General features: G+C 42.0%; 1 protein-coding gene and 1 long non-coding RNA gene across 3 annotated transcripts in view; one reads left to right on the forward strand and one right to left on the reverse strand.

Annotated features, from left to right (window-relative positions):
- LOC144791993 (prosaposin-like) overlaps positions 1–26,296 on the reverse strand; it is a 128,295-nt gene extending 101,999 nt beyond the window's left edge. For both annotated transcript variants that reach the window (XM_078666862.1, XM_078666861.1), the window contains exons 1-4: positions 26,099–26,296; positions 12,509–12,654; positions 8,135–8,296; positions 7,242–7,452 (exon numbers count right to left, since the gene is read on the reverse strand). In XM_078666862.1, the coding sequence (XP_078522988.1) occupies positions 7,242–7,452; positions 8,135–8,296; positions 12,509–12,654; positions 26,099–26,156 (577 nt within the window). In that variant the 5' untranslated portion in view covers positions 26,157–26,296. The remainder of the gene's footprint in view (positions 1–7,241; positions 7,453–8,134; positions 8,297–12,508; positions 12,655–26,098) is intronic.
- LOC144791994 (uncharacterized) lies at positions 7,398–19,659 on the forward strand. Its single transcript, XR_013602498.1, has 3 exons — positions 7,398–7,502; positions 12,205–12,369; positions 19,604–19,659. It is a non-coding gene; the product is annotated as an uncharacterized LOC144791994 (long non-coding RNA).
- Positions 26,297–27,516: the final 1,220 nt, after the last annotated feature.

Raw genomic sequence — 27,516 nt, forward strand, 5'->3', positions numbered from 1 at the left:
GAAGCATTAATTATCTTAGTCCAAATTGGTATGACCTTGTGATTGAATGAGGGCCAGCATTTTGTAGGAAGATGTCATTGTAATGTTTAGACAGTTTCAAAGTTATTATAATGTTGGCTATGTTCTCCTGGTCGAATAGTTTGAATGTTGACCATTGCACATTATTTTAGGCGTGCTAGTGCTGTGAGTGCTGGCTACTCCTCTAGTGTACTCCTTGAATTAAAGGTTATGTTGGTGGTATTCAAGAGTTCACTCTCCAGTGAACTGGCTTTAGCTGTTAAAAATGATGAGAATTAATCGCAGCTCAATTCAGATTTATTTGTTAGAAGTGAGGATTTGGCCTGCTTGTTTGATTGATCTTTTAGCAATTCGAAAAGCTTTCTTGGACTGTTCTTTGCGCTATCCAATTAACTTCTCAAAAAATTCTCGTTTTGAATTAAGAACGCTTTTATTGTATGCTTTCCTGGTCTTCCTTAACTGTGTTAGATGGTGGCATGATGTGTGTTGTCTCCACTTCCGTTCAGAAAGTCTGAGAATCCGCTTTTCTTCATTCAGAGAACCGTTGAACCATGGATTTTTATCCCTAATCTGTATTCTTTTTTAGAGGAGTTATATTATCAATTCATTTTGACATCGTAAGATTGTAATGGTCCGTAAGATCACTGACGTTTTCCATTTCAGAAGGCGGTATACGCTGACAGACTCTCCATGTTCAGGACTTTATTGTCTCTAATCCACTGCTTGGATTTGACAAATTGTGACACTGTTTTCTTCTTTCTGTAAGGTATTTGGAAATTGATGATGCAGTGATCTGACCAGTCATAAGATATAATTGAAATTGATCCCACCACGTTTTCTTTGGAGATGATCCAATCTAAAATTAAGCAGTTACAGTGAGTTGGGAGGGCACACACTTGCCTTAGATCATGAACAGCTAGGAATTCTTTAAGAATTTTGATCTGATTGTCCTTGAGGTCATTCTAATGCATATTGAAGTCTCCAAGGAAAATGTCAACAGAGTGAGGATCAGAATTTGCTGTAGTGGGATTAGCTGGTCTATGAAGTGGGGGTTGCAGAACGTGTGCAATTTGTAGAGTTGATTGTTCAAAGATCTTAATGAGCACATGAGGTATTCACAAGATTCCATGGGGTCTGTGAGCCCTTTGGAGATGACTATGTCCGATCTGTGGATACAAGCCACCCCTCCACCCGTTTTGTTTAGCCACATATCCGGACACCTGAGAGATCTGCACTGGCTCCCGGTCAACAAAAGAATCACCTTCCGGCTCCTCACCCACGCACACAAAGCCCTACACAACCAAGGCCCAGGATACCTAAACAGCCGCCTCAACTTCTACGCTCCCAAACGCCAGCTTCGATCGACCAGCCACGCCCTCGCCGCCGTCCCCCGCATCCGAAGAGCCACCACAGGAGGAAGGTCCTTCTCCTACCTGGCCGCCAAGACTTGGAACTCCCTCCCGACCCACCTCCGCCTGACCCAGGACCACCTCGCCTTCAGGAAGCAGCTCAAGACCTGGCTGTTCGAGCGGTAGCGGACCCCCTCCCCCCAGCGCCTTGAGACCCTCCGGGTGAGTAGTGCGCTATATAAATGCTTTGATTGATTGATTGATTGCCTAGTCTTACAATGTTGTACTTTGGTGGCACAAGTAAGTCAAGGCTCGGTGAAGAGGATTCAGTGAGCCACGATTCTGTTAGAATAGCCACGTGTATGTTATGGTTCAATTTTAGGTCTGCAATGTCAGCCACATGTTTTACTGCTGAAAGGCAATTAAGTAAAAGGCAAGAAATCGATTTAAGAGGGTTGTCTCGGTTAGTGTCCTGCCCCACTTGGATTCTCTTTATTTCTTTCAGGTTACTGGGGTTTAGCTGCCTGCCATTTGATTGAGTTGTTCTGTTAACATTAATTGGGACAATTTTAATTTTCTGATCAATTATATTAGCAGTGAAAGTGGGTGTTGTGTCATTGGATGGTAGAAATGAGGGAAACATCCTTTACAACGCAACTTTTACCACGCAGTGCCTTTACGACGCAACTTTTACAACGCAAACCATTACAACGCATTGCGCTGGGGGGCGCTCTAGGATAGGGAATACGTTTAATTTACTGTCCAACACCTTCCATAGTGTCCACGGGGACTGGAGTTGGAATAGTAAATTAAAATATTTACTATCCAGCACCCCAAAGCGCTATGCATTGTAAAGGTTTGCGTTGTAAAAACCGCGTTGTAAAGGCATACGTGGTAAAAGCATGCCTTGTACTGTCATACATCCTAGAAATTAATGTGTTTTAATGTCCGTCAGGTATGTAAGGAACTTACAAGGATGATAAATCCTATTAGACAAAGGCAGGGAGGTCGAATTATGATGATTAATGAGGAGTGTGTTAACTGCATTTTGAATGTGGATAGTTTTGGAGAGATAGCTTTCCGAGAGAGTTAAAAAAATTCTTCATGTTCTTAGTGGCGTTTAATAAATCCATAGCTAACCTATCTGTCTGAGCAATGAGACTTTCTAACTCCTTATTCAAAGGAGGCGATAGATGAGGATTGTGTAGTGTGATCTCTGTACTGTGGAACGGTAAGCTGGCTGTTTCAGAATCAACAGGCTTGTGGATAACATTAGCTCTATGTGTCATTATGTTTTAGACTAAAGGACTAGCCCTGAATTATTAGGGGTGTTGCTCATGTCCTCCTAAGGTTCTGGTTGATAGATGCTTCATCCCCAAGATCAGCTCTTTGAACAGTTGTAAGGGTGTTTATTCCCAGCATTTGAAGAATGGACGGCATTCTAGAATATGCTTGGTTTGATTCTGGAGTATTAGTACTAACTGTTTTGTGTATGCCCAGTAACGGATTCATGGCTATGTAGCCTGGCCTTGAGTTGTGACTTGTACTGGGGGTAGATGGGTGCTGCCAAGGTTGCTGACTCTCCTGATCACTAGTACTTGGGGTTTGTGTATGATAACTATCCTGATTAGTACCCCATTCACTTATAACCTGAGCACTCCGAGGAGAGTGGTTGATAGTGTTTGTCGTGTTGCCCTGGTGGTGGTTTACCTGAGGTATGTTATGAAAATGATCTTTTAAGCTGTAAAAATAATCCTCAAATACTTCCAGATCTGTGTTCTCCTCTCGCACGAGTACTGTGCCATTTTTGTAGAATGACATATTCAGTGTCTCCCTAGCATTTGTAGATGGTGTTATAAGCAATTTAGTGCTGTTTGGGATGTTTTTTGACTCCTTAACGTATAGCAGGTTAGAGATCGCAGTGCACCATTTGGCCGGAGATCTGGTGAAGAAAATTAAGTCTGCAATGATTACACCGTTTTTAGAATTAAAGGAGGGATTTGAGATGAGTGTTTCAGGGTTCTTCCTGAGCAAGTTGTATTTAAAGGTTTTGGTTGCATTCCTAGAGAGCTTGGAAGGGTATGATATAGAGGGAGAGTTGCTTGCTACAGGTAACAGATTTGACCCTATCATTGTGTATTTAGAATGTACTATTGCTGCTTAGAGGTTACCTCAAACACCTTGACTGAGACTAATGTTCAAGGCCGGATAATAGGGCGTAAAAACTACCTTGGGTGTGCAGCGGTTGGTGCTATTATCTCAGACGTTAATCACTGTCCTTAGCATAAAGCACGGCAGCCCTTAAACAAGTATCAAATCATGACCAACTGTTTACATTAAACAAACCTCCTTAATTTACTCGAGAATTGTACTCATATGTGTTGCTATTTTGTTTATGGATTTGCATCATAAATCCCTAGTGACACTATTCATTTTTTTAAATTTAATCTAATTATATAATTCAATTAACTAGTGACGCTCTTCATAAATTCTTTATTTAAATTATTTATGCGTTCGATTAATTATACTGGATCATCCTAACTATATTCGAAGCCCTAAAACATCATCTATTTTTATCCAAGGTTTGGATAAAATGTGTCCTTTGTCTGTTTCCTTATCTTCCTGTCCTCTTTCATTTTCTCTTCTCCTACCTCCCTTAAACATAGTCCTTTTTTGATTTCTCTCACCCAACCTCACAATAAACTTCGTCCTCTTTCTGTGTCTATTACAAGCGGGGCGCAATTCCAATCATACCCGTTGACTGGTCATTCTTATTGTTTCAATTGTCTTGTTGGTGAAAATGAAAAGTCTCCCCTAGAGCAAACCCCACAAAAATGCCTATGGTAGCGATCAAGACTGAGGATCCTAAATCATCCACCAACCACCAACGTACCCATTCTCCGGTTCACAAGCCCTACCGTGGGCGGACCCGCCAACATAGCCACACAGACAGAGTGGTGACTCCTGCCCTCCCGATATGGCCTAGGTGCTGTGCACCGCTGCGTCTCTTCTGGTCCTTCTTCCCGTACTTTTTCAGCCTGCACCCAAGCAACGGCAACCGCATTTATCAGAGAGAGAAGAGTCAAATGAGCACCTTCTCTCCATCAGGTGTTGTGCGTTGGGAGCGGGGGTGGGGGGAACCACGACCCGATCTCCCCAGTACCCGCTGTGAACCAATGCTTAGGATCTCAGCGACAAGATTTTCCCTTTTATTTACACCTTTCTTTTTTTTTTTTCACCAAGAACCAGCCCCTTGCCCAGGGCAGACCTTGACTCCAGCCTCGCTCCATCTCTCCCACTCTTCTCCTTGTCAACTTGAATCAAGCCTCGCCTATCCAGACCGTCCCCGCAAATTCCTCGAAGTCAAGAACGGAGAGTAGAGTTTTACGGTTCCTCCTTTTACGGTTCCTCCTTGTTGCAATGGGAGCATGTGTGAGCGGGTATCGCAGGGAGTTTCACCAAAAGCAATCCCCAGCCTGGGAGCTCATTCCTCATGTTCCTCTCCAACTCGCCGCCATCTTGGTCATCTTTGGGATCCATATTTCACAGGTAATGGGGAAATATTTCCCATTATTTGCAGTTCCCTGTGCAATATGGGTTTAAATACTATATGCAGATGAGTAGAGTGTAATATGCATGTTCAATACTTTATTCGATAAAAGTTATCAGAAAGTAGATAACAATTTCATCATAAAAGAATAAAATTCATAGACCCAAAATACAGCCAATAAATACATTAAAAAGCCAATATATACAATAATCCAGGATCATAAAGTGCTGTGACATGAAAACTGATGCAACCAGACTCCTTGCCCCTTAATTTTTTATCTCATTTTGTTCTGTAGCATCTTTGAGCGAATCTGCCAGGCCTTCCCCAAGCACTTTGCAACCCCACAGACAATCAGCAGAGAAGTTGTATCCGTTGTTAGGATGCGTAAGGCCATCCTGTACTGCCTAACTCCCAATTCTCTACATACAGGTTTTAACCATCTTTTCCTAACCCCTCTGTAAGCACTACACGCAAACAAAAAGTGCGCCAAGGACTCTTTGGGGTTTGCACATCCTGGACAGAACGCTTGATGGGACAAAGAATGTTTCCAACTCTTTGTAAAATCAATCAGTGGAAGTGTCCCATACCTCAGCTTTAAAAAAAGCGTTCTATCACTGGGTGTTTTGATTGAATCTAAAAAAGGTTCAAGCTTCCTGACTGGTTTGTGCACTAAAAATTGGTCAGTTAATGACCCCCACTTGGCGTATTTTAGTTCCTCAGCCTGCATATGCTTATTACCTTTGTTGAGTGTGGGGAGTTGAGCCAGGATTTATGGGAGATGAAGCCTCTACACATAAGCATTCATGTTTTATTCCATGATATTATTTCATGTGTGCTTATTTTAACAATTTACATTTCAGAAAATTTCATCATAAATGTATATCATTTTTAAGACTAATAAATATTCTTTACATTTAAAAGTCAAAATACCTTATTTATTGCACATTATTTCCCGTGGTGTTATATTTCAAGCCCCTGACTGCATTCGTTTCTATGGGAGTGTGTTGCAGTACCTGAGAGTGGCCATCTGTGGTGCTAGGCCTAGCTCAATGCTAGGCTGCAGTATATTCACACCTTGTTTTTAGACTGTAGTAGCTTTGGAAGTGTAGTCTGTAATAGCAGTAGCCTTACTCTTTTATGGGTGTGTGTTTTTATTTACATGTCCCTCCATAAACTTTGCTTCCCCAAACTCCTCCTATTTTCAAGTAATTAGTTCCCAATGCTTCTACAACTCCCCCTGGTCAAGTCTGCATTTATACGTAAATCATAGCCTTACGTGTGCAGAGATCTTCGCCGCCTTTAAGGAGATCTCTGCATATGATACTAGGATTTTGAAGTACGTGAGTAGTACTACTTCACATACTTCAAAATGCAATTTGTGAATATCGCCTTAGTAGTATCCCTCCCTAAAGCCTATACATGTGTCTTTTAGGGGGTTCAGCATTTCACCCCTGGGTTATGCCCTTTCACAGAGAAGCACATTGATCCATTCAAACACAGCGGTTCTGGAATTATAACATTCATTTAACCAAAACCCCATATTATTTATAAGAGCAAAAGTTGGACATAGTAGCTGCACTGGCACAGCATCTCAACCAGTGTTTGGGCAAAATTTGGTTGAAAAATATCGGGACACAGAAATATCATGAATTAAATATCGGGACACACTAATATCATGATGCACAAATATAGTTGACAAGAATGTCGTTGTTTGAAGTAATATAGTTGGAAATAATAATGATGCTTTTAATATCGTTTTCACTGATCTAGTGGTTAAAAATATTGTATCTTTATATGTTTTCGTTGATATAAAAATGTTATGTGTTACTATTGTTATTTTCAATATCAATTAGTCGTTTAATTTCAACAGCTACCAACCATTGACGAAGCCAATAACCCTGGCTGGTTTTAGGTGCATGTAGTTGTTGTGATGTATATCTGGATGCAATAACAGAAAGCTTAGAGAGGAACCAAAATACCGTTGGGGAGCACACAGAAAATTAGTTCACAAGTTTAAGCCATGCTCATAATTATATAGGCCACGCCCCATATATAGAAACCTTACTTTTTTCATCCCCCTTATAGCCCTTCATAAGCCACATGGCCAAAAGTCAAGCGGTTTGAGAATGTCATCAGAACCCAGAGGGTTTTGTAGTGCTTACGGCAACTGAGTAGATACTTGTGCACATGGCACCTACCTCTGTCATCATCCTTAAGTTGTTGTTGGCATGCCTAGAAATTGAGCCAAAGAGCACAGGCACCTGTTCCCTCAGAGACATCGACTTGTGTCTCTACCCACCTGCTCAATGTTTTGAGTAACCCACCTGTGACTCCTGGAGGAGAATCACTTCTAAGGTTCCTGAATGATGCTCTCCTGCACAGGCGCAGGCTAGCACACATTGACGCTGCATCCTTGTGTTCCTCGAAAGCCTTCATAATCGCCTTTCTGTATATCTTGAGCAACCATCTGCAGGGCCACCTAATGAAAAAAGAAAACGAGTCGCACGCGATGTCCAGTGCTCTACTGATCTCTGACTGCAGCAGGTGAGGGGGAGTCGGATGAACAAGGAGACAGAAAACAAAAGGTGGGTTTAATCACATGCATGTGTTAATTTGTGAAATATGAATTTGATTTATTGCACACTGAAAGGGATAGGGCTAAGATTAAGAGAAGGGAGGCAGACCCTGGGCTGAATTGATGAAGTGACTGGCGCTGGGTTACAAAGCCACCTCTGGAACAAGGCTGCTCCTGGGTAGATATAGGTGAACAGAGCCAGCCTTCTTAGACTGTATGAGCCCAAGGTCCTGGGGTACAGAACATATGACCTATATCCTACAGGGCTGTATGGCTGACAGGGTCGGAACATGGCTATTGAGCCAGTCACTGCGAAGGCTGGACACACACATGCAACCAGTATTGTTTTAACAACTTTTGGGGCCCTGGGCAGGACATGTTTAGGGCTCTCTGTTCGTAATTTTACTACTAATCAAAACCCTCATGATGTCAAACAAACTTTCAGAAAGGAGTTCACACAAAAAAAGTTGAAAAGTGTCTTTCCAAACCCCACAAAAATCCTTGTGCTGCGTCCACAGGAATACAGGGCCAGTCACCCGAGGCCTGCGTGACTCAGGGATGGGATACATTCAGGCGCTCCTACAGCGGGGCTTTTGAGGGGACTTGGGGACTTCGCGGACAGCCTCATGCTTTAAAACTCACATCGTTCTGATCATTAGCCACGTGTCTTTTCAAAAAGTCGAATACAGATTTGCAGGCAGTGCACAGCCCTCCCCAGTGACTACGCAGCGGGTGTGTTCCATCTTTCCTCTTCCATTCCTTCAGACCTTCGGCATACTCTTCAGCACCGGAGCCAATCAGCGCCTGGGGCAAATGAAATAATATTAATAGTGCATAAAAGTTCATTCTACAGACCCAGGACTGGGTTGGGGCGCTGCTTTCACTGCCCACTAGGCCGACCAGTCTACAGGGAAACTGAGAGCTTTCCCCGCCGGATGCTGCTACTGAAAGCCCTTTAAGCCTGGGGTAGAGTCAGTCACATGACACTAGGGTGCCTCTCAAATGTTGTGCAAGCAGGAGAATTCAGGTATATGTTGTCTTGGGGGCTCAACAATTCTGGGTTTTTGGGACAGAGTCAGTTCTGTCAGGTTGGTGTCAATCAGAGGTCTCCAGGACTGGGAAAAAAATCAGCTGTATATCATGCCAGTGGCTTTAATAGGTTTGGTAGGAGAAGGAAAAATCAGTGGCATTCTGGGGCTGTTTTTGGAGACTCGATGGGCAGTGATAGTAGAGTTAGTACAAGTCAGATTGGTAATTCTAAAAAGCTGGCAAAGCCAATTGAAACCCATGCCAGACAGTACTTCTACACGGCTAGTAAAGTTGGAGAAAAGAGGGAAATAGAGTGATGGAAATATCTAATAAACTCAATAAAATTGTATTTTCACTATCAGAAAATGAATCTGGAGATGTTTTCTTCCATAGAGTATGAGACCTAGTAGCTTCGCAGCAGGGCTGACTTTTCTGCGTTAGGTTGGTCTCTTTTATAAATGGCATAAGTAAAATAAAGGGAAATAGAAATGCTGCTATGAAGTTGGTTGTCGCTATAAGCAGTGTTGCTTCACAGGCCTATGTCAAACTGATAAAACTCTGAAATGAAAAATTCCACTACAACGACTCTTGGCTAATTACATTTGCTGGAGAAATGCCAAGGCATGGAAAACCAGGTCCACAAATTACAAATGTGTGAGAACATGCCCTTTTTTGCTCGGTCCCCCCATGTTTTGAGGGCTGGTCATCCTCGTACTTGAACTCGCACAACCTTAGCTCTGTGTACTAAGGCACTGCTGCTCACTCTTGAGTGTATGTGCTCTGACACCTAAAACATGGCATAATTTGGCCAAGTTAGAAAGTAAAGACTTTGACCGTGCTGACCCGATTCGCTCTATCACAATCAGCCTGAAACTGCGCCTCCACTACTTTGGATCCCAGACAGTGGGGATTCAGTGAAAAGGTAAGTAAATTAAAACAGTTAAACAGATAAAGGAGGTGCAAAGTGAAGTTGAAAGGAGCAACCCTACACTCCACTCGTAGGAATCCCCCACAATATAACAAGAAGCAAGCAGCTAAGAAACCTTGGGTAGAGGAAATATTGAAGATGGACAGGGAACAGTGAAAATGGTTTTCTTTAGCTCCACTTTAGTTTGGAATCAATAGTTTACTGTAATCCTGAATAGAATGTTAATTATTTCGAGGGCTCCAGGGATTATGCTTTTTTTTTTTTACAGTTCCATCTGTATTTATCCATATTTATTTTTTGCTAATCTTATCTGTATTTATCCATATTTATTTTGGGTTTTGTGAAAAATGTAACTGAAATTAGTATATTTCCACATTTATTTAACCGATAAATCCTTACTAATGCTTAAATGTCTGTCAGGTTTGAATGCTATGAACACCAGCAGACGATAAATCAATGGACTTACATGAAAATATGCTAATTTCAGTATCACCCTTGTGCATATCTACCGCTGTTTAAGCCTCTTTTCTAAAAATCCTTTCTTTTTAACTTCTTACCTATCAATCCATACAGCTATTGGCCTGGTAGTCAAGGCAGACAGTATTTAGAATAACTCAAAAAGCAATCCTATTTCTGTATTTATCCACATTTAAAAAAAAATCAGATATGAAAATAAATGGTTTTCTGTCTCTATTTATCTGCAAAAAGCAGTAATAATGGAAAATAGGGAGCCATCATTATTACATCTAGAATTATAGAGGGTAACAGTGAATAACCGTGGGTCCTGAGTGATAACAAATAGACAACAAGAGCAAAGGTAGTTCTTGTTTTTTGCTTGATAACATTTAATCTCTTTTCAGTTTTACACATTTTCAATTTGAAAATATATTTTCAATTTTTTCAAAATTAAGTATAATTTAATGATCAGGAAGTAGCCATTCCATACCTTTACCAACAAGAAGCCTGCCACAAGCTTTAAGGGCTCCTCTGATATTTGATATATTTGTGCACCATAAGACCAACTGACAGTAGGCAGGACATGTCACAAATTTCAAAGTTGCACTAAATGTGGCAGAAAACCTTCCAATTGCTAGGAGAATGACAGACATGAAATCTAAAATCAGCAATCCCCAAATTCCAGGAAATTGAGTAACAACTTGTTAGAAGTTGGTGGTTGGACAAGAGGGGCAGAGCCTGTTGGGTCATATTATGGACACTACACAGAAGAAAATCTAGGTAAATTGCCTAAAAGTTTGTCTTGCTATGATAATAGGATGTTCCTATATTCTTTTTCAATAAAACAATAATAATAAAGTGAGTTTAGACTGAAGCTGCCCCCCCCCCCCACTCCCCAGCTTCTTCACACCCTCACGGGTGAGTAGCGCGCTTTCAAAAAAACCTAATTGATTAATTGATTGATTGGGTACCATTTTTATCAAAACAGAGGCCTTCCAGTGTGTCACTCAGTTACTTATTTTGTGAGCACAATGCAAGAGTCAATAGGGCAGGGGCCTGAGTGGGTTAATAGGAAGTTGCTTTTTTTTAACAAAGGTGAATTTAAAAGAAAATTATACTTCTCAGATTACATTAGAGCTCACATGGCAATTGGGTTGTCTGCAGTTAGGCTCCCTGACATTTTAGAAGTAACGCAGAGAAAGCATATGTTAAAACATCAATTTAAACAATCATGTGCAGCAGCTGATCATGCCCCCCAGTAGGACCATAGTGTGGGCAATGGGGAACAGAGCAGAATGCGGCTCTGTAGCACATGCTAAAATGCTAAGTACTGTTACATTGATTTGTCATGTGTGGCAGGGCGTTCCTGGTAATGCATACATGTTACATACAAGTCAGGCCTGATTGTATGCCAGCATGAGAGCATTAACTCTTTACTGTGTGTGCTCGTGTGTGTGTTTGCGTGTGTCACGCTTACGGCCTAGAAAATTATTTTTGGGAATGGTAATGTTAACAGTGAGTGCAAGATCACATTTACTTTCATAGCTGATGCCTGAAGCACTGCTATCTGGCTGCGGAGCCAACAGCTTTCTGAGGTATGCGGGATACTTGAGTGGCTTGTTATAGTAATAGTTTAAGAATTGTAATAACTATTCAACCAATGTAATAACCACAAGCTTGATGATAAACGTGTAAATATTAGGTAGGGACTAGACTGCTCTAATGAACAGAGAGCAGGAGTGTTCAATATTTGAAGTATTTCTCATATATACCTTATTTCGTAACATGACTGCTGAGATTATCGTGATAATTACCGCCATCCTGATACATAAACTTTTTGTGTCGAATTGTGCATAATTAATAACCTTTTATGTGAAAACAACAACTGTGCGCTTCTACTGTCTCCAGGTGCCAGAATGGGGATCCATGCCTATATACAATGCTCCCCTGTAGATAAGAGTTACTCTCAGGGCTGTCTCACTCCTAACATTTCATATCTATATGAGAGTTACTTGTTGTGGTGAAGCACGAGAGACATCTATCCATTCTCCTATTCTCTGAAGAGCATATGCTGTGTCTCATTCCTCCACCTGGGTCTGCCCCCGAGAAGTGGGTTTGCAACAGATTTGCTTGTATAGTTGTCTATTTTCATCCTCATACACTTGCATCACTGTAGGAGTTCAAGAACATTCACACTCAAGTGTTGAGGATTCTGTCTCATTGAGCTGTGTGGATGTGGTTAATGTGCTGATTTTAAGCATATAATTTGGTTATGTGTGTTGTAATCGTCCGTGTTTAGAATGGTTCGCTGCCGCCAATTCCCATACTGCTTCCAGGAGGAGTGTGTTGCGCTTATGATTGTGATGGTGCTCCCTAAACCGGATGAAGTTTGCTCGGCCAGTGTCAGATTCCAGTTCCTCGAAGCCTCAGCCACTGTGACCTTGGTTTCCTACAGCGCTGTGAGGTAAGTCAGCATGAAGGTAGAATCACTAGCGTGTATCATTATTTTGTAATAATTAAAATTATCTGACATATAGTTAAAGTCAACCCAAGTACCAACAGAAAAAAATGTCAAGGAGATTATCGCTTTATGAAACACTTACCTCAGTAAGAGCATTCAGCCAGAGCTCCATGCAGAAATCTTCTTTCATGCATAATGAGGCTGTCTCGTCACTCTGGCACCAGTATTCAGGGCCTTGCTGACATAGTTTAGGGATCTCCAGACGAGCCTGCTCCAGACCAGTCCCAGCTGCACCAAAGCACAGGCAAGAAGGGTACTAAGTGATTCACAAATGGGGTTTGGAAATAAACAGGTAAATATTAAAACCATACTCAAATTTCATTGGCCCCAGAAAAGAAAGCTCAGGAATCCCTGTTAAGGTTCTAAGCAACATGTTGACTTATTATATATGATTACATCTTAAATTTGATGTGTGAGGCTACTCCAAGAGACTTCATAGTTAGGCCTCATTGTTGTAATCCCACTTGGTATACCCCGCCACCTCTCTGCCCTTCCAGCCCATGGTCCTGCCCAGGCAAGAATGTGTGAACATTCCACAGCTGACTCCAGCTGACTGGAACCTGTGATGGTGTTATGACTGAATAAAAAAGACTCCTAATAATTCACTTGTACGTCTCTTCTTTGCAACACCGGCGACACACAACCGTGTGGGGATGGTACACCATCACCCCCTATACGTACTCCAGTGACAGCAAGTAATTTTAAAAGGTTCTACCTTACCCGATGCTGCTGATCGAATCTCTGCTCCAAGCTACTTGAATCATTGGGTATCTCAGCACTTCTTATCAGTTCTCAACACGCATACTGGTATCTGGGAGTTGACTTCTTCCTACAATCCTGCAGCCATCCAGAGCATCGGGTCGTCCTCCTGCCCAGCTTTACCAAAGACGCGGCGGAGCGGCAACCTGTCACAGATGAGGAACTCTGACATGGAAAGCGAGCCCGGTCGCCTGGCAGATGGTGATCACTGGTGTCTTTGACTATGAAAGGATTGGTGAGGGGAAGAAACAGCTGCTGATATATTACAGGTAGGGGCAGCCTTAGCGTTGTGCCCCAGCTCAAAGCACCAGCGTGAGGGAAATTTTCAGAAGTGACCGGCAGCCCCAGCCAGTGCCCGCGCAGTTGAGAGGTTTGCAGGGGGGCACATTTTGCCTGGTGCCGCAACCCTTGTGAGCAGCAGCCCCGGGGGAGGATCACAAGAGAGGGCCCCAGCTAGAGCGGAGTTACCTCACGACGGTGAGAGGCTCACTGGGGGGCGGCACTTTTTGCCTGGTGTCACAGCCCTTGTGGGCATAGGCCCCGGGGGAGGCTCACATGAGAGTGTCCCAGCGAGCGCGGAGGTACCTCACGACGGTGGTCGAGCGCTGCTGTCTTCCGGTTGGGTGCGTCATCGACCGAGGCGGCGCTGCCTCCCTCAGCGGTAAACTCAGAGCTTAACCCTTTCATCACCGCACTTTCCCACACCTTGAGGGGGCGGTGCAACATCCCCTTTCATCTACTGAGGCGGCGCTGCTAACAATAAATGCTTCCCTCTGAGTTTAGCCCTGAAGCTTAACCCTTTCTTCACTGCATTTCCCACAGTTTATGTGGCGTGCAAGGTTTCCTGAGGCGGGTTTTCACGCATCAAAGGTGTTAACCTTTTTAACATTGTTGTTTTTAAGCCTGTCCCATCCCTCGCTGACAGGCACAGCTCTCTTGAGACTTTCCTGTTTTTTCACCCAATGAGCGCAGAGTTCGCTGGCTTTCTCTCTAACGCTGACAGGCACAGCTGACTGACCACCATGCTTGTCAGCTGTTACACGCTGACAGGCACGGCTGGACTTTTGCATTAATTAACACCTTGTACTCTTCCCTATAGGGTCTTCTCCAGGGGGGAGGTGCACTTCAACGGAGGGCACCTACCACAGTTAACTATTTCAGCTCTGAGGATATCACTGGGCTTCACACTGATAAAATGGCAATCACAAACATGTCACAACCACCCCCTTCCTCAACGAAGTGGGAGAGTCGCAGCTACCGTGGAAGCAATGGTTTGGACTTTTGGAATCCTATCTTATAGCAATAGGAGGTGAAAAAATATCAGCATTGCGAAAGCTACATACTTTACTTAATAACCTAGGAATTGAAGGACGCGAAACATGTGATAATATGTCAGCAGAGGCAGAGGAGGACTGTGATGATGATGAGAATGTATACCTAGCAGCAGTTAGTAGATTAGAAACACATTTTGGTAAAACTATAAATGTAGTGTTGGAAAGACACAAATTACTTTCAAGGGTACAGGGGAAGAATGAGAAAATGAAAACGTATATTGCAGCCCTTAAAAGTCTGGCCAACACGTGCAAATCTGAGACCCTGCAAGACTCACTCATTAGGGACCAATTGGTAAGGTGCACCAACAACACCAAAATACAAGAAAGGCTCCTAGTTGCCAATCCAGACCTAAAGCAAGCTATTGACATTGCAGTGGGGATTGACCACACTGCAGATTGCATGGTAGCCATGAAGGGAGAGGGAGTGAAAAGTACAGAGGTAAACGCATTAAGCAAGCAAGAAGTCCACAAGGAGAACAAGTGCAAGGGACCCAGCGTTCTTCCCACAGGGGCTAAGCTTAAGTGATACAGGTGTGGTAGCCCCAGCCGTTTGGCCAATTATGTAGGGTAATCAACACAAAAAGGATCATAGAGGGAAGAAAAGGAACCCAGGTCGCCCACCACTCACAAAGTCATTCACAATTTAATGACCTGGTCCAATTGAGGCACTATTCTTAATTCCTTTAATTGATGTACAACATTTCAAAGAAAGTTGTCTTCTTTTCAAATGCCTCCCCTATCCCAAAGGTTCACAAGGAAAAGAGTACATCAAAATCATGCCAAATTTAAAATAAGCCACGGTTCCTTATCAGACAGTCATAACACCAATACTCCACAGTGTATAAAGTGAAAAAATGTGTGCAAGCTAGATGACCCCTCACGGGCGAACCACCAACGGGGAACCTGGTAGGTACTCACTAGAGTTGCCCTGTTCTCATCATCGGCAGTCATCAAGCTTTAAAAGAAAGGTGTCCAAACAAACATAAATGTGTAAATACAGACAAAAGTGCAGTGGAACAAACGTGTGTAAAACATACAATACAAACAATGTAACACACAGACAAAAAATATATATATAAAAGATAAACTGCACGTTCATACGACCTTTATTCTGTTCTTTCGTGCAGAATTATCTAATTAAAAAGCTGGATGGGGCTATTACTTATAAAGCCACACACCACTCGCCGAGTGGTGTGTGGCTTTATAGGTAATAGCCCCACACACGTTTGTTAAAGTTAAAGTTGAAGTTCTCAGCTCAAGACCCCTAATTCTGGAATTCCAAGACTTCAAATATCAAACCATATAGTAGGTCCTAAGACCCAAACTCCAAAACACACAGTATACATTTGACATTTTACAAGATCCATCCTATCATTAGACACATTGGGCATATTCAAATTCAGATCTGCTTTTTTCTTTTCTCATATCCTTTGAAGAACAGTACCAATGACTGATGTTATTACATGTGGGAGCGGTTGATGTTCCAGAGTAAAGGAAATTACCATCACTTCCCCAGATGCACCGCCAGCTCCTCCCCACTGTTCAAACCCATTGGAAACTTAGTCATCATCTCAATTATATGCCTGGATTCTAGGCGTCTAAGTTGTTTCAGCCTGTCGCCCCCTCTGATGTCATTAGGGACGTGATACAGTCCAAAGTACTGGAGTTTACCCCTATCGCTCTGATGTAATTATGCAAAGTGTCTCGCGAAGGGGTAAGCGGGGTCAGCCTTATCAATTGCCCTTAAGTGCTCAAGAATCCTAATCTTCAACTGATGGATCGTACTGCCTATATAACGTAGGCCGCAAGGGCAGACCAGACAGTAGACAGCGTAGGGTGTGCTGCATGTAATAAATTTCTTAATAGCCTTCGTTCTTACTGGTCCTGGCAAACTGTATGTTTAAACCCGTTTGCTGCCTGCACACGCCTTACACCTACTGCACGGAAAGAAGCCCTTTATGTCAGATAATGTTCCCACCCTAGGTCTGGCTTTATCTAGGTGACTCCTTACTAATGAATCCTTCAGGGACCAAGCCTTCCGGAAAGTGACCTGCGATCGTGATGGTATATATCCCTTAATAATAGGGTTCCTCTCCTTTGAGCATGGTCAACAGCTGTTTGGGGAGGGCTTGGACAATTCCTGCATATAGTATCCTGGCTTATACAGTGAGGCCTCTGGATATCATTCCTGGAGGAGCCGCAGGATCATGCCGTGATGACACAGCTTGTGGGTTTAGAAGGCTTCATGAGACTCACAACACACCTGCTGGTGGCCCTCCTCCCAGATAAAAGGGGGAGACAACATGTGTCAAGGACATGGCAGGACTGAGAACTCAAAGCAGTCCTGGCAGTTTTGTTAGACCTGCCCCTGGGGGAAGGGGGCGCAACCATGAAGCACCGCTGCTTTTGTTACTGGGTGGCCGATATTGCAGCTGCAAAACCAACCCCACTGCTGTAAAACCAGCCCTCACCCTTCCAGCCTCACAGGGAACCGCTCGATGCCAACTACTGCCAGTCTGGCACCTGGATAGGTAACATGCTGATTGCCTGGAAAAGTTGCCAGAATCAGGGTGTTGGAGGGTATGCGTGCAAGTCCGGCCCAACAGCCATTTCAAGCTTATTCTGTTTAACTTTGTGCATCAAACCTATAAAACCCCTAAGAATCCCACTAAAATATATCCCACACCTCTGGCCAAGTGCGGCCGATGCGGCCAGTCTTCCTCCGACTTTTTGCATATGAAATGCTCCTGCACCTGGCTCGTGGACTTTTGGAGAGAAGTTTTCCCTATACTTTCTCATGTAGTTCGGGTTACCTGGATGAGATCGGTGAAACTTTGCATGCTGGGAGCACTCATGCGGAGTAGCGTACCGAAAATGCCAGCCCTGATGCTGAGGCTTGGGTTATTCTGGCACGATGATCAATTGCCATCTGACGGAAGGTGCCAATGGCGCCGGAGATTCAAGCTTGGGTGGGTGATTTTCTTGAATGGACGAATGCAGATAAGCAGCACATCAAACTTACCCGCGGAGACGACAAGGTGGTTGGTTGAGGATTTACTGGCACATGCATCAAGGTAGGCTTTTGCGATTCCTTAATTGCGATTAAGGAATGCCTTCCAATTCATTCCTATGGGCCTACATGCACATAGGAATGAATGGGAGATTGCATTGCAGTAGGTACTCACAAATCGCTCATGCAATTTCAAGGGTACAAGGGTGTCAAAATGACACCCTGTTGCAACCCTGAAATTGTGTTTGTTAGGACTTTTACAGTTAGCTATGTATTATGATTATAGTGCTATACAATACTGTGCCTACATAGTACTTGGCGGTACAAAAGGGGGTGGTGATGGATGGAGAATCTGAACCAATCAAACACTCACACCCAGTCAAAAGATCTGGGTTTAATCCATCAACGTTCTTTAGCCCACTCTGCCACCCCAGTTCAGACATGGCCATATGCAAATCAGTCTGACCCTGTGCCTCATGGGAACAGTCCAGCCCGAACTGCCAAGCCATGCCTTCCCTGGACCGGAAACAACCTTCCTAGGACCGGTTTCTGGCATTTCAGCCGTCTTCAGCCAGGCTTGCTTGAATCCAGTGGCAAAGTGAGCAAGGGACTCACGTCTGAGCATACCCTGCCAACTATTGGCGAACAAAGTGGTACAAAAGGGGGTGGTGATGGATGGAGAATCTGAGCCAATCAAACACTCACACCCAGTCAAAAGATCTGGGTTTAATCCATCAACGTTCTTTAGCCCACTCTGCCTTCCAATTCATTCCTATGGGCCTACAGGCACATAGGAATGAATAGGAGATTGCATTGCAGTAGGTACTCGCAAATCGCTCATGCAATTTCAAAGGTACAAGGGTGTCAAAATGACACCCTGTTGCAACCCTGAAATTGTGTTTGTTGGGACTTTTACAGTTAGCTATGTATTATGATTATAGTGCTATACAATACTGTGCCTACATAGTACTTGGGTTTTCTTTTCCCTTTACCCTCTCACTCTTTATTTTATTTCTTTCTTATGGTGTGCTTTCCCCTATACAAATAACATATCTCAATCCTTAGGAAATACACGATTACTCCTTGATCTATATTCACTAAGACATAGTGGATTAATATTAGACTCAGTGTAAGGTCTATACGAAATTCTTCTGGTTGTTAAATAGTACGTATAAGAAATTCCTGCACTTAGACTTACCCCATACTTATTTATAGTGGTAAATATAATTACCACTTTACGTTTTTGGCATAGAATATATAACTTAACCAGACCCGAGAAATGAATCATTGATGATAGAATAATAGGTTAAAGTCGATTTACAATAATGAGATTTTCTCCGTTTTGAATAAAACCCTTAAATAACTTATGAAATAAATATATTTTCGCAATAATTTCTTTTCTTTTTTTTATTCGACAAGACTTGTGAAGTTAGGTTGTGCGTATATAAGGGAATTTAATTCGGTCCCTGCACGTAACTATTCGACAGAAAGATCGCCAATATACTGTTCCAAGATGGCGGTGGTTTTCATCGTCCCCTCTCTCCTTGATACATCACATACGATAGTCCGTTTTTGATATTCATACACTGGATACCAAGAGCGGAGCAATCACCTTTTAAACCAGTGCTTTCAGGTACTCGTCTCACTAATTGATGGTGTTCGAATGATGGCGGGAGCACTCTCCGGGACGTGGTAAGGACTAGAATTAATGACGGGATCTCGATCGCGGATACGTGAGGGACTAAATGATTACTTCCATTAATCTGGTCTTTTTTTCGATACTTGTACGCCAGCATTGTCAGAATTACGTCAATCTCATTCCTCCACCTTTTGCCCTATGATTGCGTTAGGAATCTTTGGCTTTTAAAAAACTTTAAAAAATGTTGTTTAAAATAAAAAGAACGTGCCATTAGGTGTTTGTGTGGCGATACTGTCGTCTCTTTAGACAGGGTCTATCTCTGGAGTATGCCCATGTATTTAAATAAATATGCCGATTCCGTTTGAATATTGGACATTTATCATTGTAAATAGACCTTTTGTAATTTGATCTATACTTTCTCAAATTTTATTTTAGATCTAGAATTTTATATCAACTCATAACTTTGGACCTGTATTTCCAGTCCTTCCAAGGTAAATATATAGGCCGGGCGTGATAATCTCCCAGATGGGGTCGCGTTGTTGTTTATAACTGGGAGTCGTAGCAGAACTCACCAAGAGGGAGGCATACTGATAATTAAAGTGATCGGATGTTTTAAACCTATCCGCCTTCCTATTGTTATGATGGTCTAAATATATTCTCATTTTATTTTAGACCTAAGTGACCCTTGTTCTGACTACCGATTAGACCTGAATTATTAGTCCAACTTAAGGTAAAATATATTTGGTTAGATATTCTGCTATAAGGATAAACATTTTAACCAGCATCATTACACGTGGTGCAAGATGTTTTTTAATACTAAATATTTATATTTCTTATGTGTTGCTTCATTACAGAAACCTTTTATTTGGCTTCGATTCGACGTTACTTGGAACGTTATATATATGACGATACTAAACTATCACTTTGAGATACTTGCTTCTGTGATTTAACATATGTATATGGGAAGTACACTCTGTTGATGCTCCCTCCGCCCCTTTTGGCTCTCGATTATGCGGAAACATAGCTTAAACATATATAAATATAGGACTAATATTATCTCATGACAGAAAATAGATCTGGCGTTTGATGTAATGAGGCCATCAACCGTATTATCAATTACCATATTGGTCTCTATGTATGTCACTGTTCGCTGCGTTTCTTTCTCTCAGTATACCATCACTATATGGGATCGTATACTGATACATTGTATCTCATGTTGGAAAACAGATCTGATTTCGGGCATAATGAGGCCATCTACCGAATTATCAATTACCATATTGGTTACCATGTATCTTATTGTTCGTTGCATTTCTTCCTCTTTTTCTCAGAAAACCATCATTATATGGGACCGTATACTAACACAGTGAAGCCATTTTTGATGAGATTATGATAGGAGTTTCTGGGTGAGTCTTATATACATTTATGACTGATCCATTCTGTACACTCATCAATGGCTATGGGCTTTATTAGATTTTGGATGAGAAATCTAAATCACTCATATGTTGCACTAATAAAACTTCCATGTAGGCAAATTCTATAGCCTTGGTATAAGCTATAGAATTAGACAACTTTGCTTCATGGTGATCAATGGCGTTTAACTTATCTTTTTTTGATTATTCTGGTGATTTTTAAAAACTATTTGCACTTTCCTTCTCACCTTCAGCTTTCCGTTCTGTCCACACTTTTATTTCACTTATAATATTTATTTGGTGTGTGCTCATTTGATGTTTTCAGTCTACTAATTGACCATAACCTTTACTAATTGGGTCTTAACTATAGCTCTAATCGCTATTGTTAGATGTATACTGAGTACAACTTATGTGGCACTTTCTTTTCTGTTATTGTAGCCCTGAGGAAGTCATTGGGTGATTTGATCCCAAGACGAAACACGTGTTGGCTGTTTGGCTGTTTGGCTACTTTGGATGATTTCAACTACGCAGGATCATCGTTTGAAATTTGTGAACCCAAATCTACACATAAAGAAAATAAAGACTTTTCTTGAATGATATAATTTGAAGGACTCTCTTTGGATTGACATCTTTCTTTAAATACTGTATTTGATTGCTCGGGAATTAAGTTTGTTCTCAACTATTTTTCTTCTGTCTTCACAGAAGAATGATTCTGGCACGTTAATGGTCGTTGCCTTTGTGTTCCCTAGAGCATTTATCACTATTAATCTGTTCTTTTTACTCTTACTGGTTCTGCGCAAGACGCTACCCAACCACGTATCGCAATCTTTTTGCTGAAATTGTGATGTGCACCCATGATGCGCACACACATGCACCAAGGGCATGTGTGTGTGTGTAACCTAAAACTTTAAAAAATGCATTTGCAAATTACAGACAAGTTTGATTTGTCTGTAATTTGCAGTCCCAAATAGCGAAATCGCTTTTTGAAAGTGCTTCTAGCATTGCACGTAAGGAATCGCAAATTGTGATTCCTTAAATGCAATCACAATTTAGGAATTCTTAAATTGTGCATAGGAAATACTTTCATGGATCTCCAAAGGCCAATTTGCAAATGGACGATTTTTGGGAATCGCACAGTTTGCGATCGCAAAAACCTTTGATGCATGTGCCCCTTAGTGGTCTGGGAGAGATGCTTGTAAAGTTAATAGACGCCATGAATTGCAGCAGGAATGACTACACTGGTTGTAGATGAACAAATGGTCAGCAGTATGGTGGGCTGGATTTCGAGTGGTGATTTTTTGGGGAAAACATGACTACAACAATTTGTAAACTGGAAAACCAGAGCTCAGCTAAACTCATTTGCAAAACCTTATGCCTGTATTTAGAGAAGTATGGGAAGTAGGAACAATGCAAATATGCTAGAAGCTGCGGACAAAGGTTTGCCCCTGAAATGCTACCCTTACAAGAGGAAAAATACAGTTGTCTTAGGCCTTTCCTTGTTATTTGCCGCCACCTAGTGGTGTTACCTTGAGTCTGCTATCTTACCTCGCCTCATAGAAACCTCAGTACTAAGGGAAAGTTAAGGTAATGGGAAGAGGCACATTTCCACTACTGCCCCTCTACAACCTCTTTACTGCCATTACTTCATATCACCAATACTTTAGTGGGGACGATACATGGAGCACAACGTTACTCTAATGTCCAAAGTCCTAGTTCTAGAATTACAATAGTAAATCTTCCCTATTTCTGCAATGTTAAGTGGAAGTAAAGGCCAAAGACTATGTAGTGGCTTTTGAGGTAGTGGCATGCAGCTGACGTCATTGCCAGCTGAGTTGATGGCTTTTATCACAGGTGAAGACAGAGCCTGAATAATCTGAAACCCTGAACAGTTAGGCACCTCGGCCACACTACTAGCCATTTCAAGGAGCAGTAATATTTGGAAATTATTGAAAAATAAAGCCAAACTTTTCTAAAATATTCACAGGTGCACACATCTCTATTGCAGTACGTCTAGAACTGGCGTTTAATATTTCAAACCTCTGCCCGCCTTTCTTCCTTTGTCTTCGTAAGAGCCCTGCATCATTCTGCTAGAGCGCTTAGATACAAGATGGGTTCTAGTGGGGAGGTACATAAGCCCGATAAAGAGGAGATAAATGAAACAGCTCAGTTAGTTTAGCTCCGACATTCAGAGTTGTGTCTTGTACAGTGGCCAGACATGAAGGGGGCAGTGCAAGCTGCTACATAACAGGGGCACACGCTTGAAAAAAAGTCTAGAGGTTTATTTATTTATTTATTTGAAAAGTTTTATATAGCACTGGCTAGACCCGAAGGTATCAGAGCGCTTTACATGAGGAAGAATGATTCAAAGAGGTGAGCAACCCAGTTACACCCTTGAGGGCTTGGGTAATTAAATGAAAAGGTAAGGGGGCCTTCAAGGGATATATTTCAGGAGAACAATCAATTATACAATGTCAATTATGGAGAAATTAATTCACCAAATGTGTAAATCATGTAATCAAAATATAAACACATTAAAACATATAAACATATAAACAACAAAACACAGAGGTGTATATAAAAAGAATTTTATCAAAAAGTTCATTTAATGAACTTTTTGATAAAATTCTTTTTATATACACCTCTGTGTTTTGTTGTTTATATGTTTATATGTTTTAATGTGTTTATATTTTGATTACATGATTTACACATTTGGTGAATTAATTTCTCCATAATTGACATTGTATAATTGATTGTTCTCCTGAAATATATCCCTTGAAGGCCCCCTTACCTTTACATGAGGAAGAACATAGTTTCAGAACATAGTTACAAAGTTACATAAGTTGCTGGAGCATAGGTTGAAGGCGTAATCACATTTAAAAGACATGAAAAAGGAAGGAGGCATAGAGAGGTTAAGAGACCTCTGTTTTTATTCATCTAAGATCAACGAGGGAGTATAAGAAAGCCTCCTGCTTAAATAAAGGCACAGTCGAGATTGGGAATCTGTTGCCTTTGCCAATGGCATTTGTGAATGCGGACATTTTGGCAGTATGGCTGAATTCCACAAATATACACCAATGGTTGAGGTGTATTTCTAAAGTAAATGAAGTAGGTGAACACACACAAAACCATAAGTTAGTGACTCCCCCTGGTATAATTGTGCATGTATTCATTTAAACATGTCTACTCCTGAAAAATTACAACTAGGGCCGTTTTTCATACTAGCGGAATTTGCACCAAAAACAAGAGCAGTCCCAATGGTGCAAATGAATCCATGCATACGTTCAATTAGCTCATGAAAATTTAGAACACATCAAATCAGACTCTTAAATAAAGGAGTTGTAAACAAAGGCAGTTTATGCATAATTGGATGGCCAAGTGTCACTTTTTCTGCAGGCTTACCCCCACTTTTGCATGGTCAGTCCTGCTCCCCTCCCTAAGCTGCTACAGGGTGTAAATGTCGCACTTTTTTGCGGCTAGCTGGGCAAGGAAGAGAAAAGCTCGCCACAAGGATCTGAGCTGCCAGACAACACACCTTGAGAGACCTGGTTGAATGTCCCACTATCAGCCTTTCAGCTGCTAAAGAGGTACCTATTGGTGACTGCATTACTGGAGGGAGGGGGGGCTGCCCACAGGTGGAGCCCGGCACAATGCAGCTTCAGGAACATGTTCACCTTTAGAGATGCTGATGCGGAATGTGGCATCTGCAGTTACAGGGCCCTGAGAGTGTGAATGAAAACTATGGAGACTGTTTCAAAGCCCTGACGTTTCGTCAGATTAGTATTTGCCCAAGATCAAATGGCTTACAAAAGTTCAAGATCCGAGACGGTCACGCAGTACTGCTTGCTACAAACACTATAACTTTAACATCATATTGCATTTTGGCTCATAGACCATGAAACTGGAGGCTGCCTACTCTAAGGTGATATATAGTGACATTTCTTTTTTACTCACTTCTTTTAGAATGGATGTAAAATATCCCAATCCTGGCAAAATATGGAAATTGAGGAATACATTCTAAAGGTGATTGGGCAGGAGCATACAATTTCATCTAATGGAAAGACCAGGATTAAAAATCATGTCTCCTGGTTTGTTAGGTCCAGGATCCCCCCTTTTCGGAGAAACGTCAATGTGTAGTAGACCTTGCCTAGGTTTATAATTCAGTGTTTATTTCCAGCATATTTAGGTAACCTGCTAAACCCAAGATTAGATGTCAATGTTCCTCGGTCCATGGCTAAAATGTACTCCCTTGGACCACTACTAACAGTGATGCCTGCCCAGACCAGTGAACTGCTCCATGTGTTAGGGGTCCTGGCAAGCTATTTGTTTCTGGCACTTACAAGAAAATATTCTTATTTAATGGGTAAAAGACAGAAATAGATTTTGAGACCATTCCTGTGGGTCCTTATGCAGTATATGGCTACTGAGCAGTATCCATGATGTATACAGTTAACATTTGCATTTAAAGGTCTAATACTATGTTAGTACATTTATATGAAAGACATTTTTAGTGTGTAAACTTACATCTCAAAAGCTGGCAATTAGAGCTGTTAAATTTTACTCAAATGGCACTAAAGAGAATATAACTCAAAGACAGAGTGACAAGGTCATCACACTCAATACGCCAAATATTCAGCTGAATTACATCAAAGAGCCCGATTTAGATAAATGAGATTATGGAACCAAACCCCAAAAATATGCTCCCTTATTCATAGCCCCTTGCTCCTAAACAAATGTCTACTCATGCCTCCAGTGTGCAAAGTGTTTCCACACGGGCAAAGTGTCCCCATGCGCAAAGGGCCATCCAAAGTGATAACAGAAAGTTGTCCACTCTATGGACCAGGCAATGAGTCACTGGTCAAAGCAGCCTAACAAAGTGTGCCCTCACCACTGAAGGTGCCATACAACCAACATACTCCTAGAGATCTGAATGTGACTACAACCTCTGACCAAGTTCTACCCAAAGCTAGGAGTGTGCAAAATTCACTTAATCCACTCAAGTAAAATTCCAGGAAAATTGCTTGTAATTACGCGAATTGAATATCCATCGGAGCTGCATTTTAGCTCGAAATGTGTCCTCACCATGAGGATACATTTTGCACTAAAAACATAGCACACAAAGAAGAACTGACTCCAACAACAGTCACTTGATTTCTGGTTGTACCCATGCTATATGCTAAATCTTCTGCTGCACCTGGAGGAATCAATATGTAACTGCCGTCATGGTGTAATTTGGGGGATTTCTTGTAAGAAGTATAACATGAAATTGTCAAAATTACATGAATTAGGCTGGCGTAATTTAGGTTTCACCCAGAAACAAAGATACACAACTTCTTAAATAAATGATTCCCTGTTAATAACATCTCCCCACAGCTGAAGCCAAACTCACAATGGTAGTAACTCAGGTCATGAGAACATTCAATTGACAGGAATATGTCCCCATATTCAGGAACACGCATTTCTTTTAAGCCCTACCTTTCCCCACAGTCCGTATGAAGAAGCAGTGATGCTTCCCTTCTTTTACCTGTGGCTGTGTGTAGCATCAGCGGCAAGATGAGGAGAGCTGCCATTGGTCCAGCCATTCTCCTCTCTTCTGACCAGGACAGGGTTCTTCTCTGGCTGTCTGAGTCGATCTGACAGTGGTGGTTTCAGATACCGAGGCTCAAGCCTCTTCACTCCATATTCTCTTTGAATAATTTAGTCACAGTTCTGTCTTCTTGTTGATCTGTCACACATTGTCAGACGCAGAGGTGCAAATGCACATCCTTTTATAGCTCAGCTCTGAGAGGGGCAGATCTTCCTTTCACCAATCGGTTCCTCTTCACACATTTTCATGCCTTTAGTACAGGAACCCTCAAAAGACTGTCCTCGCCTTACTAAATTTTTCCGCCATCATCTCTCTATAGGGCTCAATCTGTCCACAGTGCAGCTCAAGAGGTGAATGTACTTGCAGCAGAGAGAGAAGGGATATCTGCCTGTTCCTGACTGCTGTCCCTGTGATAACACCAGAGCCTACAGTTTGTTTAGTCATCCTATCACAGGATAAATAACAATAAGAAATCTCAAGGAGATAATGCAGCTGCTTTAGCTAGCCGTGAGTAATGTCTATGTCATATGTTCACAGGTTATGAGGAATGTGTCAAGTGCAAATAGAATCACATGAGTAAATGCACTTGTCCTAGTTGGAATGGGTATGTGTGTGTGTGAATGCTTGTGCATGTGCAATGTTGGTTGAGTGCTGCTGAGGTCATTGTGCTGTCTGTAGGGCACCTGCTTTGATCCCATAGAGGTAGCTCAGCGTCTTAATTAGGCCCAGGTGCAACGTTTTGTTCCAATCGCAGAACTGGCAGAGTTTGGCAACTCCGCTGTAACGCGGAGTTCTGGGCAAATTCTGCTATTTGCCACATGGTGAAATTTTTACTCATGCGATACTCTACTGGATAGTGCAAGTGAGAGCTGACATCCCATAGCACGATTTTCGATCACCAGGAGGACTTCCTATGATTTTCTAATGCAGGTGGTTGCGAGCGGTCGTGGTAAGAGAGCTACTTCTTGAGTAGATTTTCTACATGAGCAGCAGAAAAATCAACTCAAATGGCTGTGCGTTCTTGCATACCGTGAGGTCCCCTTTGTACTGATCACATAGCGAGCGGCATGATGGGCCTATTTCCACCCATTGGCGGAACTCACAGAATTTTATTGTAACTCTGCGTAATCCCGTCGAGTGAAATTCCGTGAATTCCACCCTCCCCTTGTTTTAATGCAGCAGCTTATATGAAACAAAGTGAGAGGAGGGTCTAAGGGAAGAATTTTATAGACCTGGATGGACAAAATCCCCAATAAATACATAGGAAAACTCAAACGTCCGTGGGTCTAGTGAAAAGCGCAAACAGTACAAAATACAGAAAAGACAATAACCAGGAAGTCCTATTTAAGAGGACG

The sequence above is a fragment of the Lissotriton helveticus genome, chromosome 11 (genome assembly GCF_964261635.1).
Source record: "Lissotriton helveticus chromosome 11, aLisHel1.1, whole genome shotgun sequence".
NCBI lineage: Eukaryota > Metazoa > Chordata > Amphibia > Caudata > Salamandridae > Lissotriton > Lissotriton helveticus.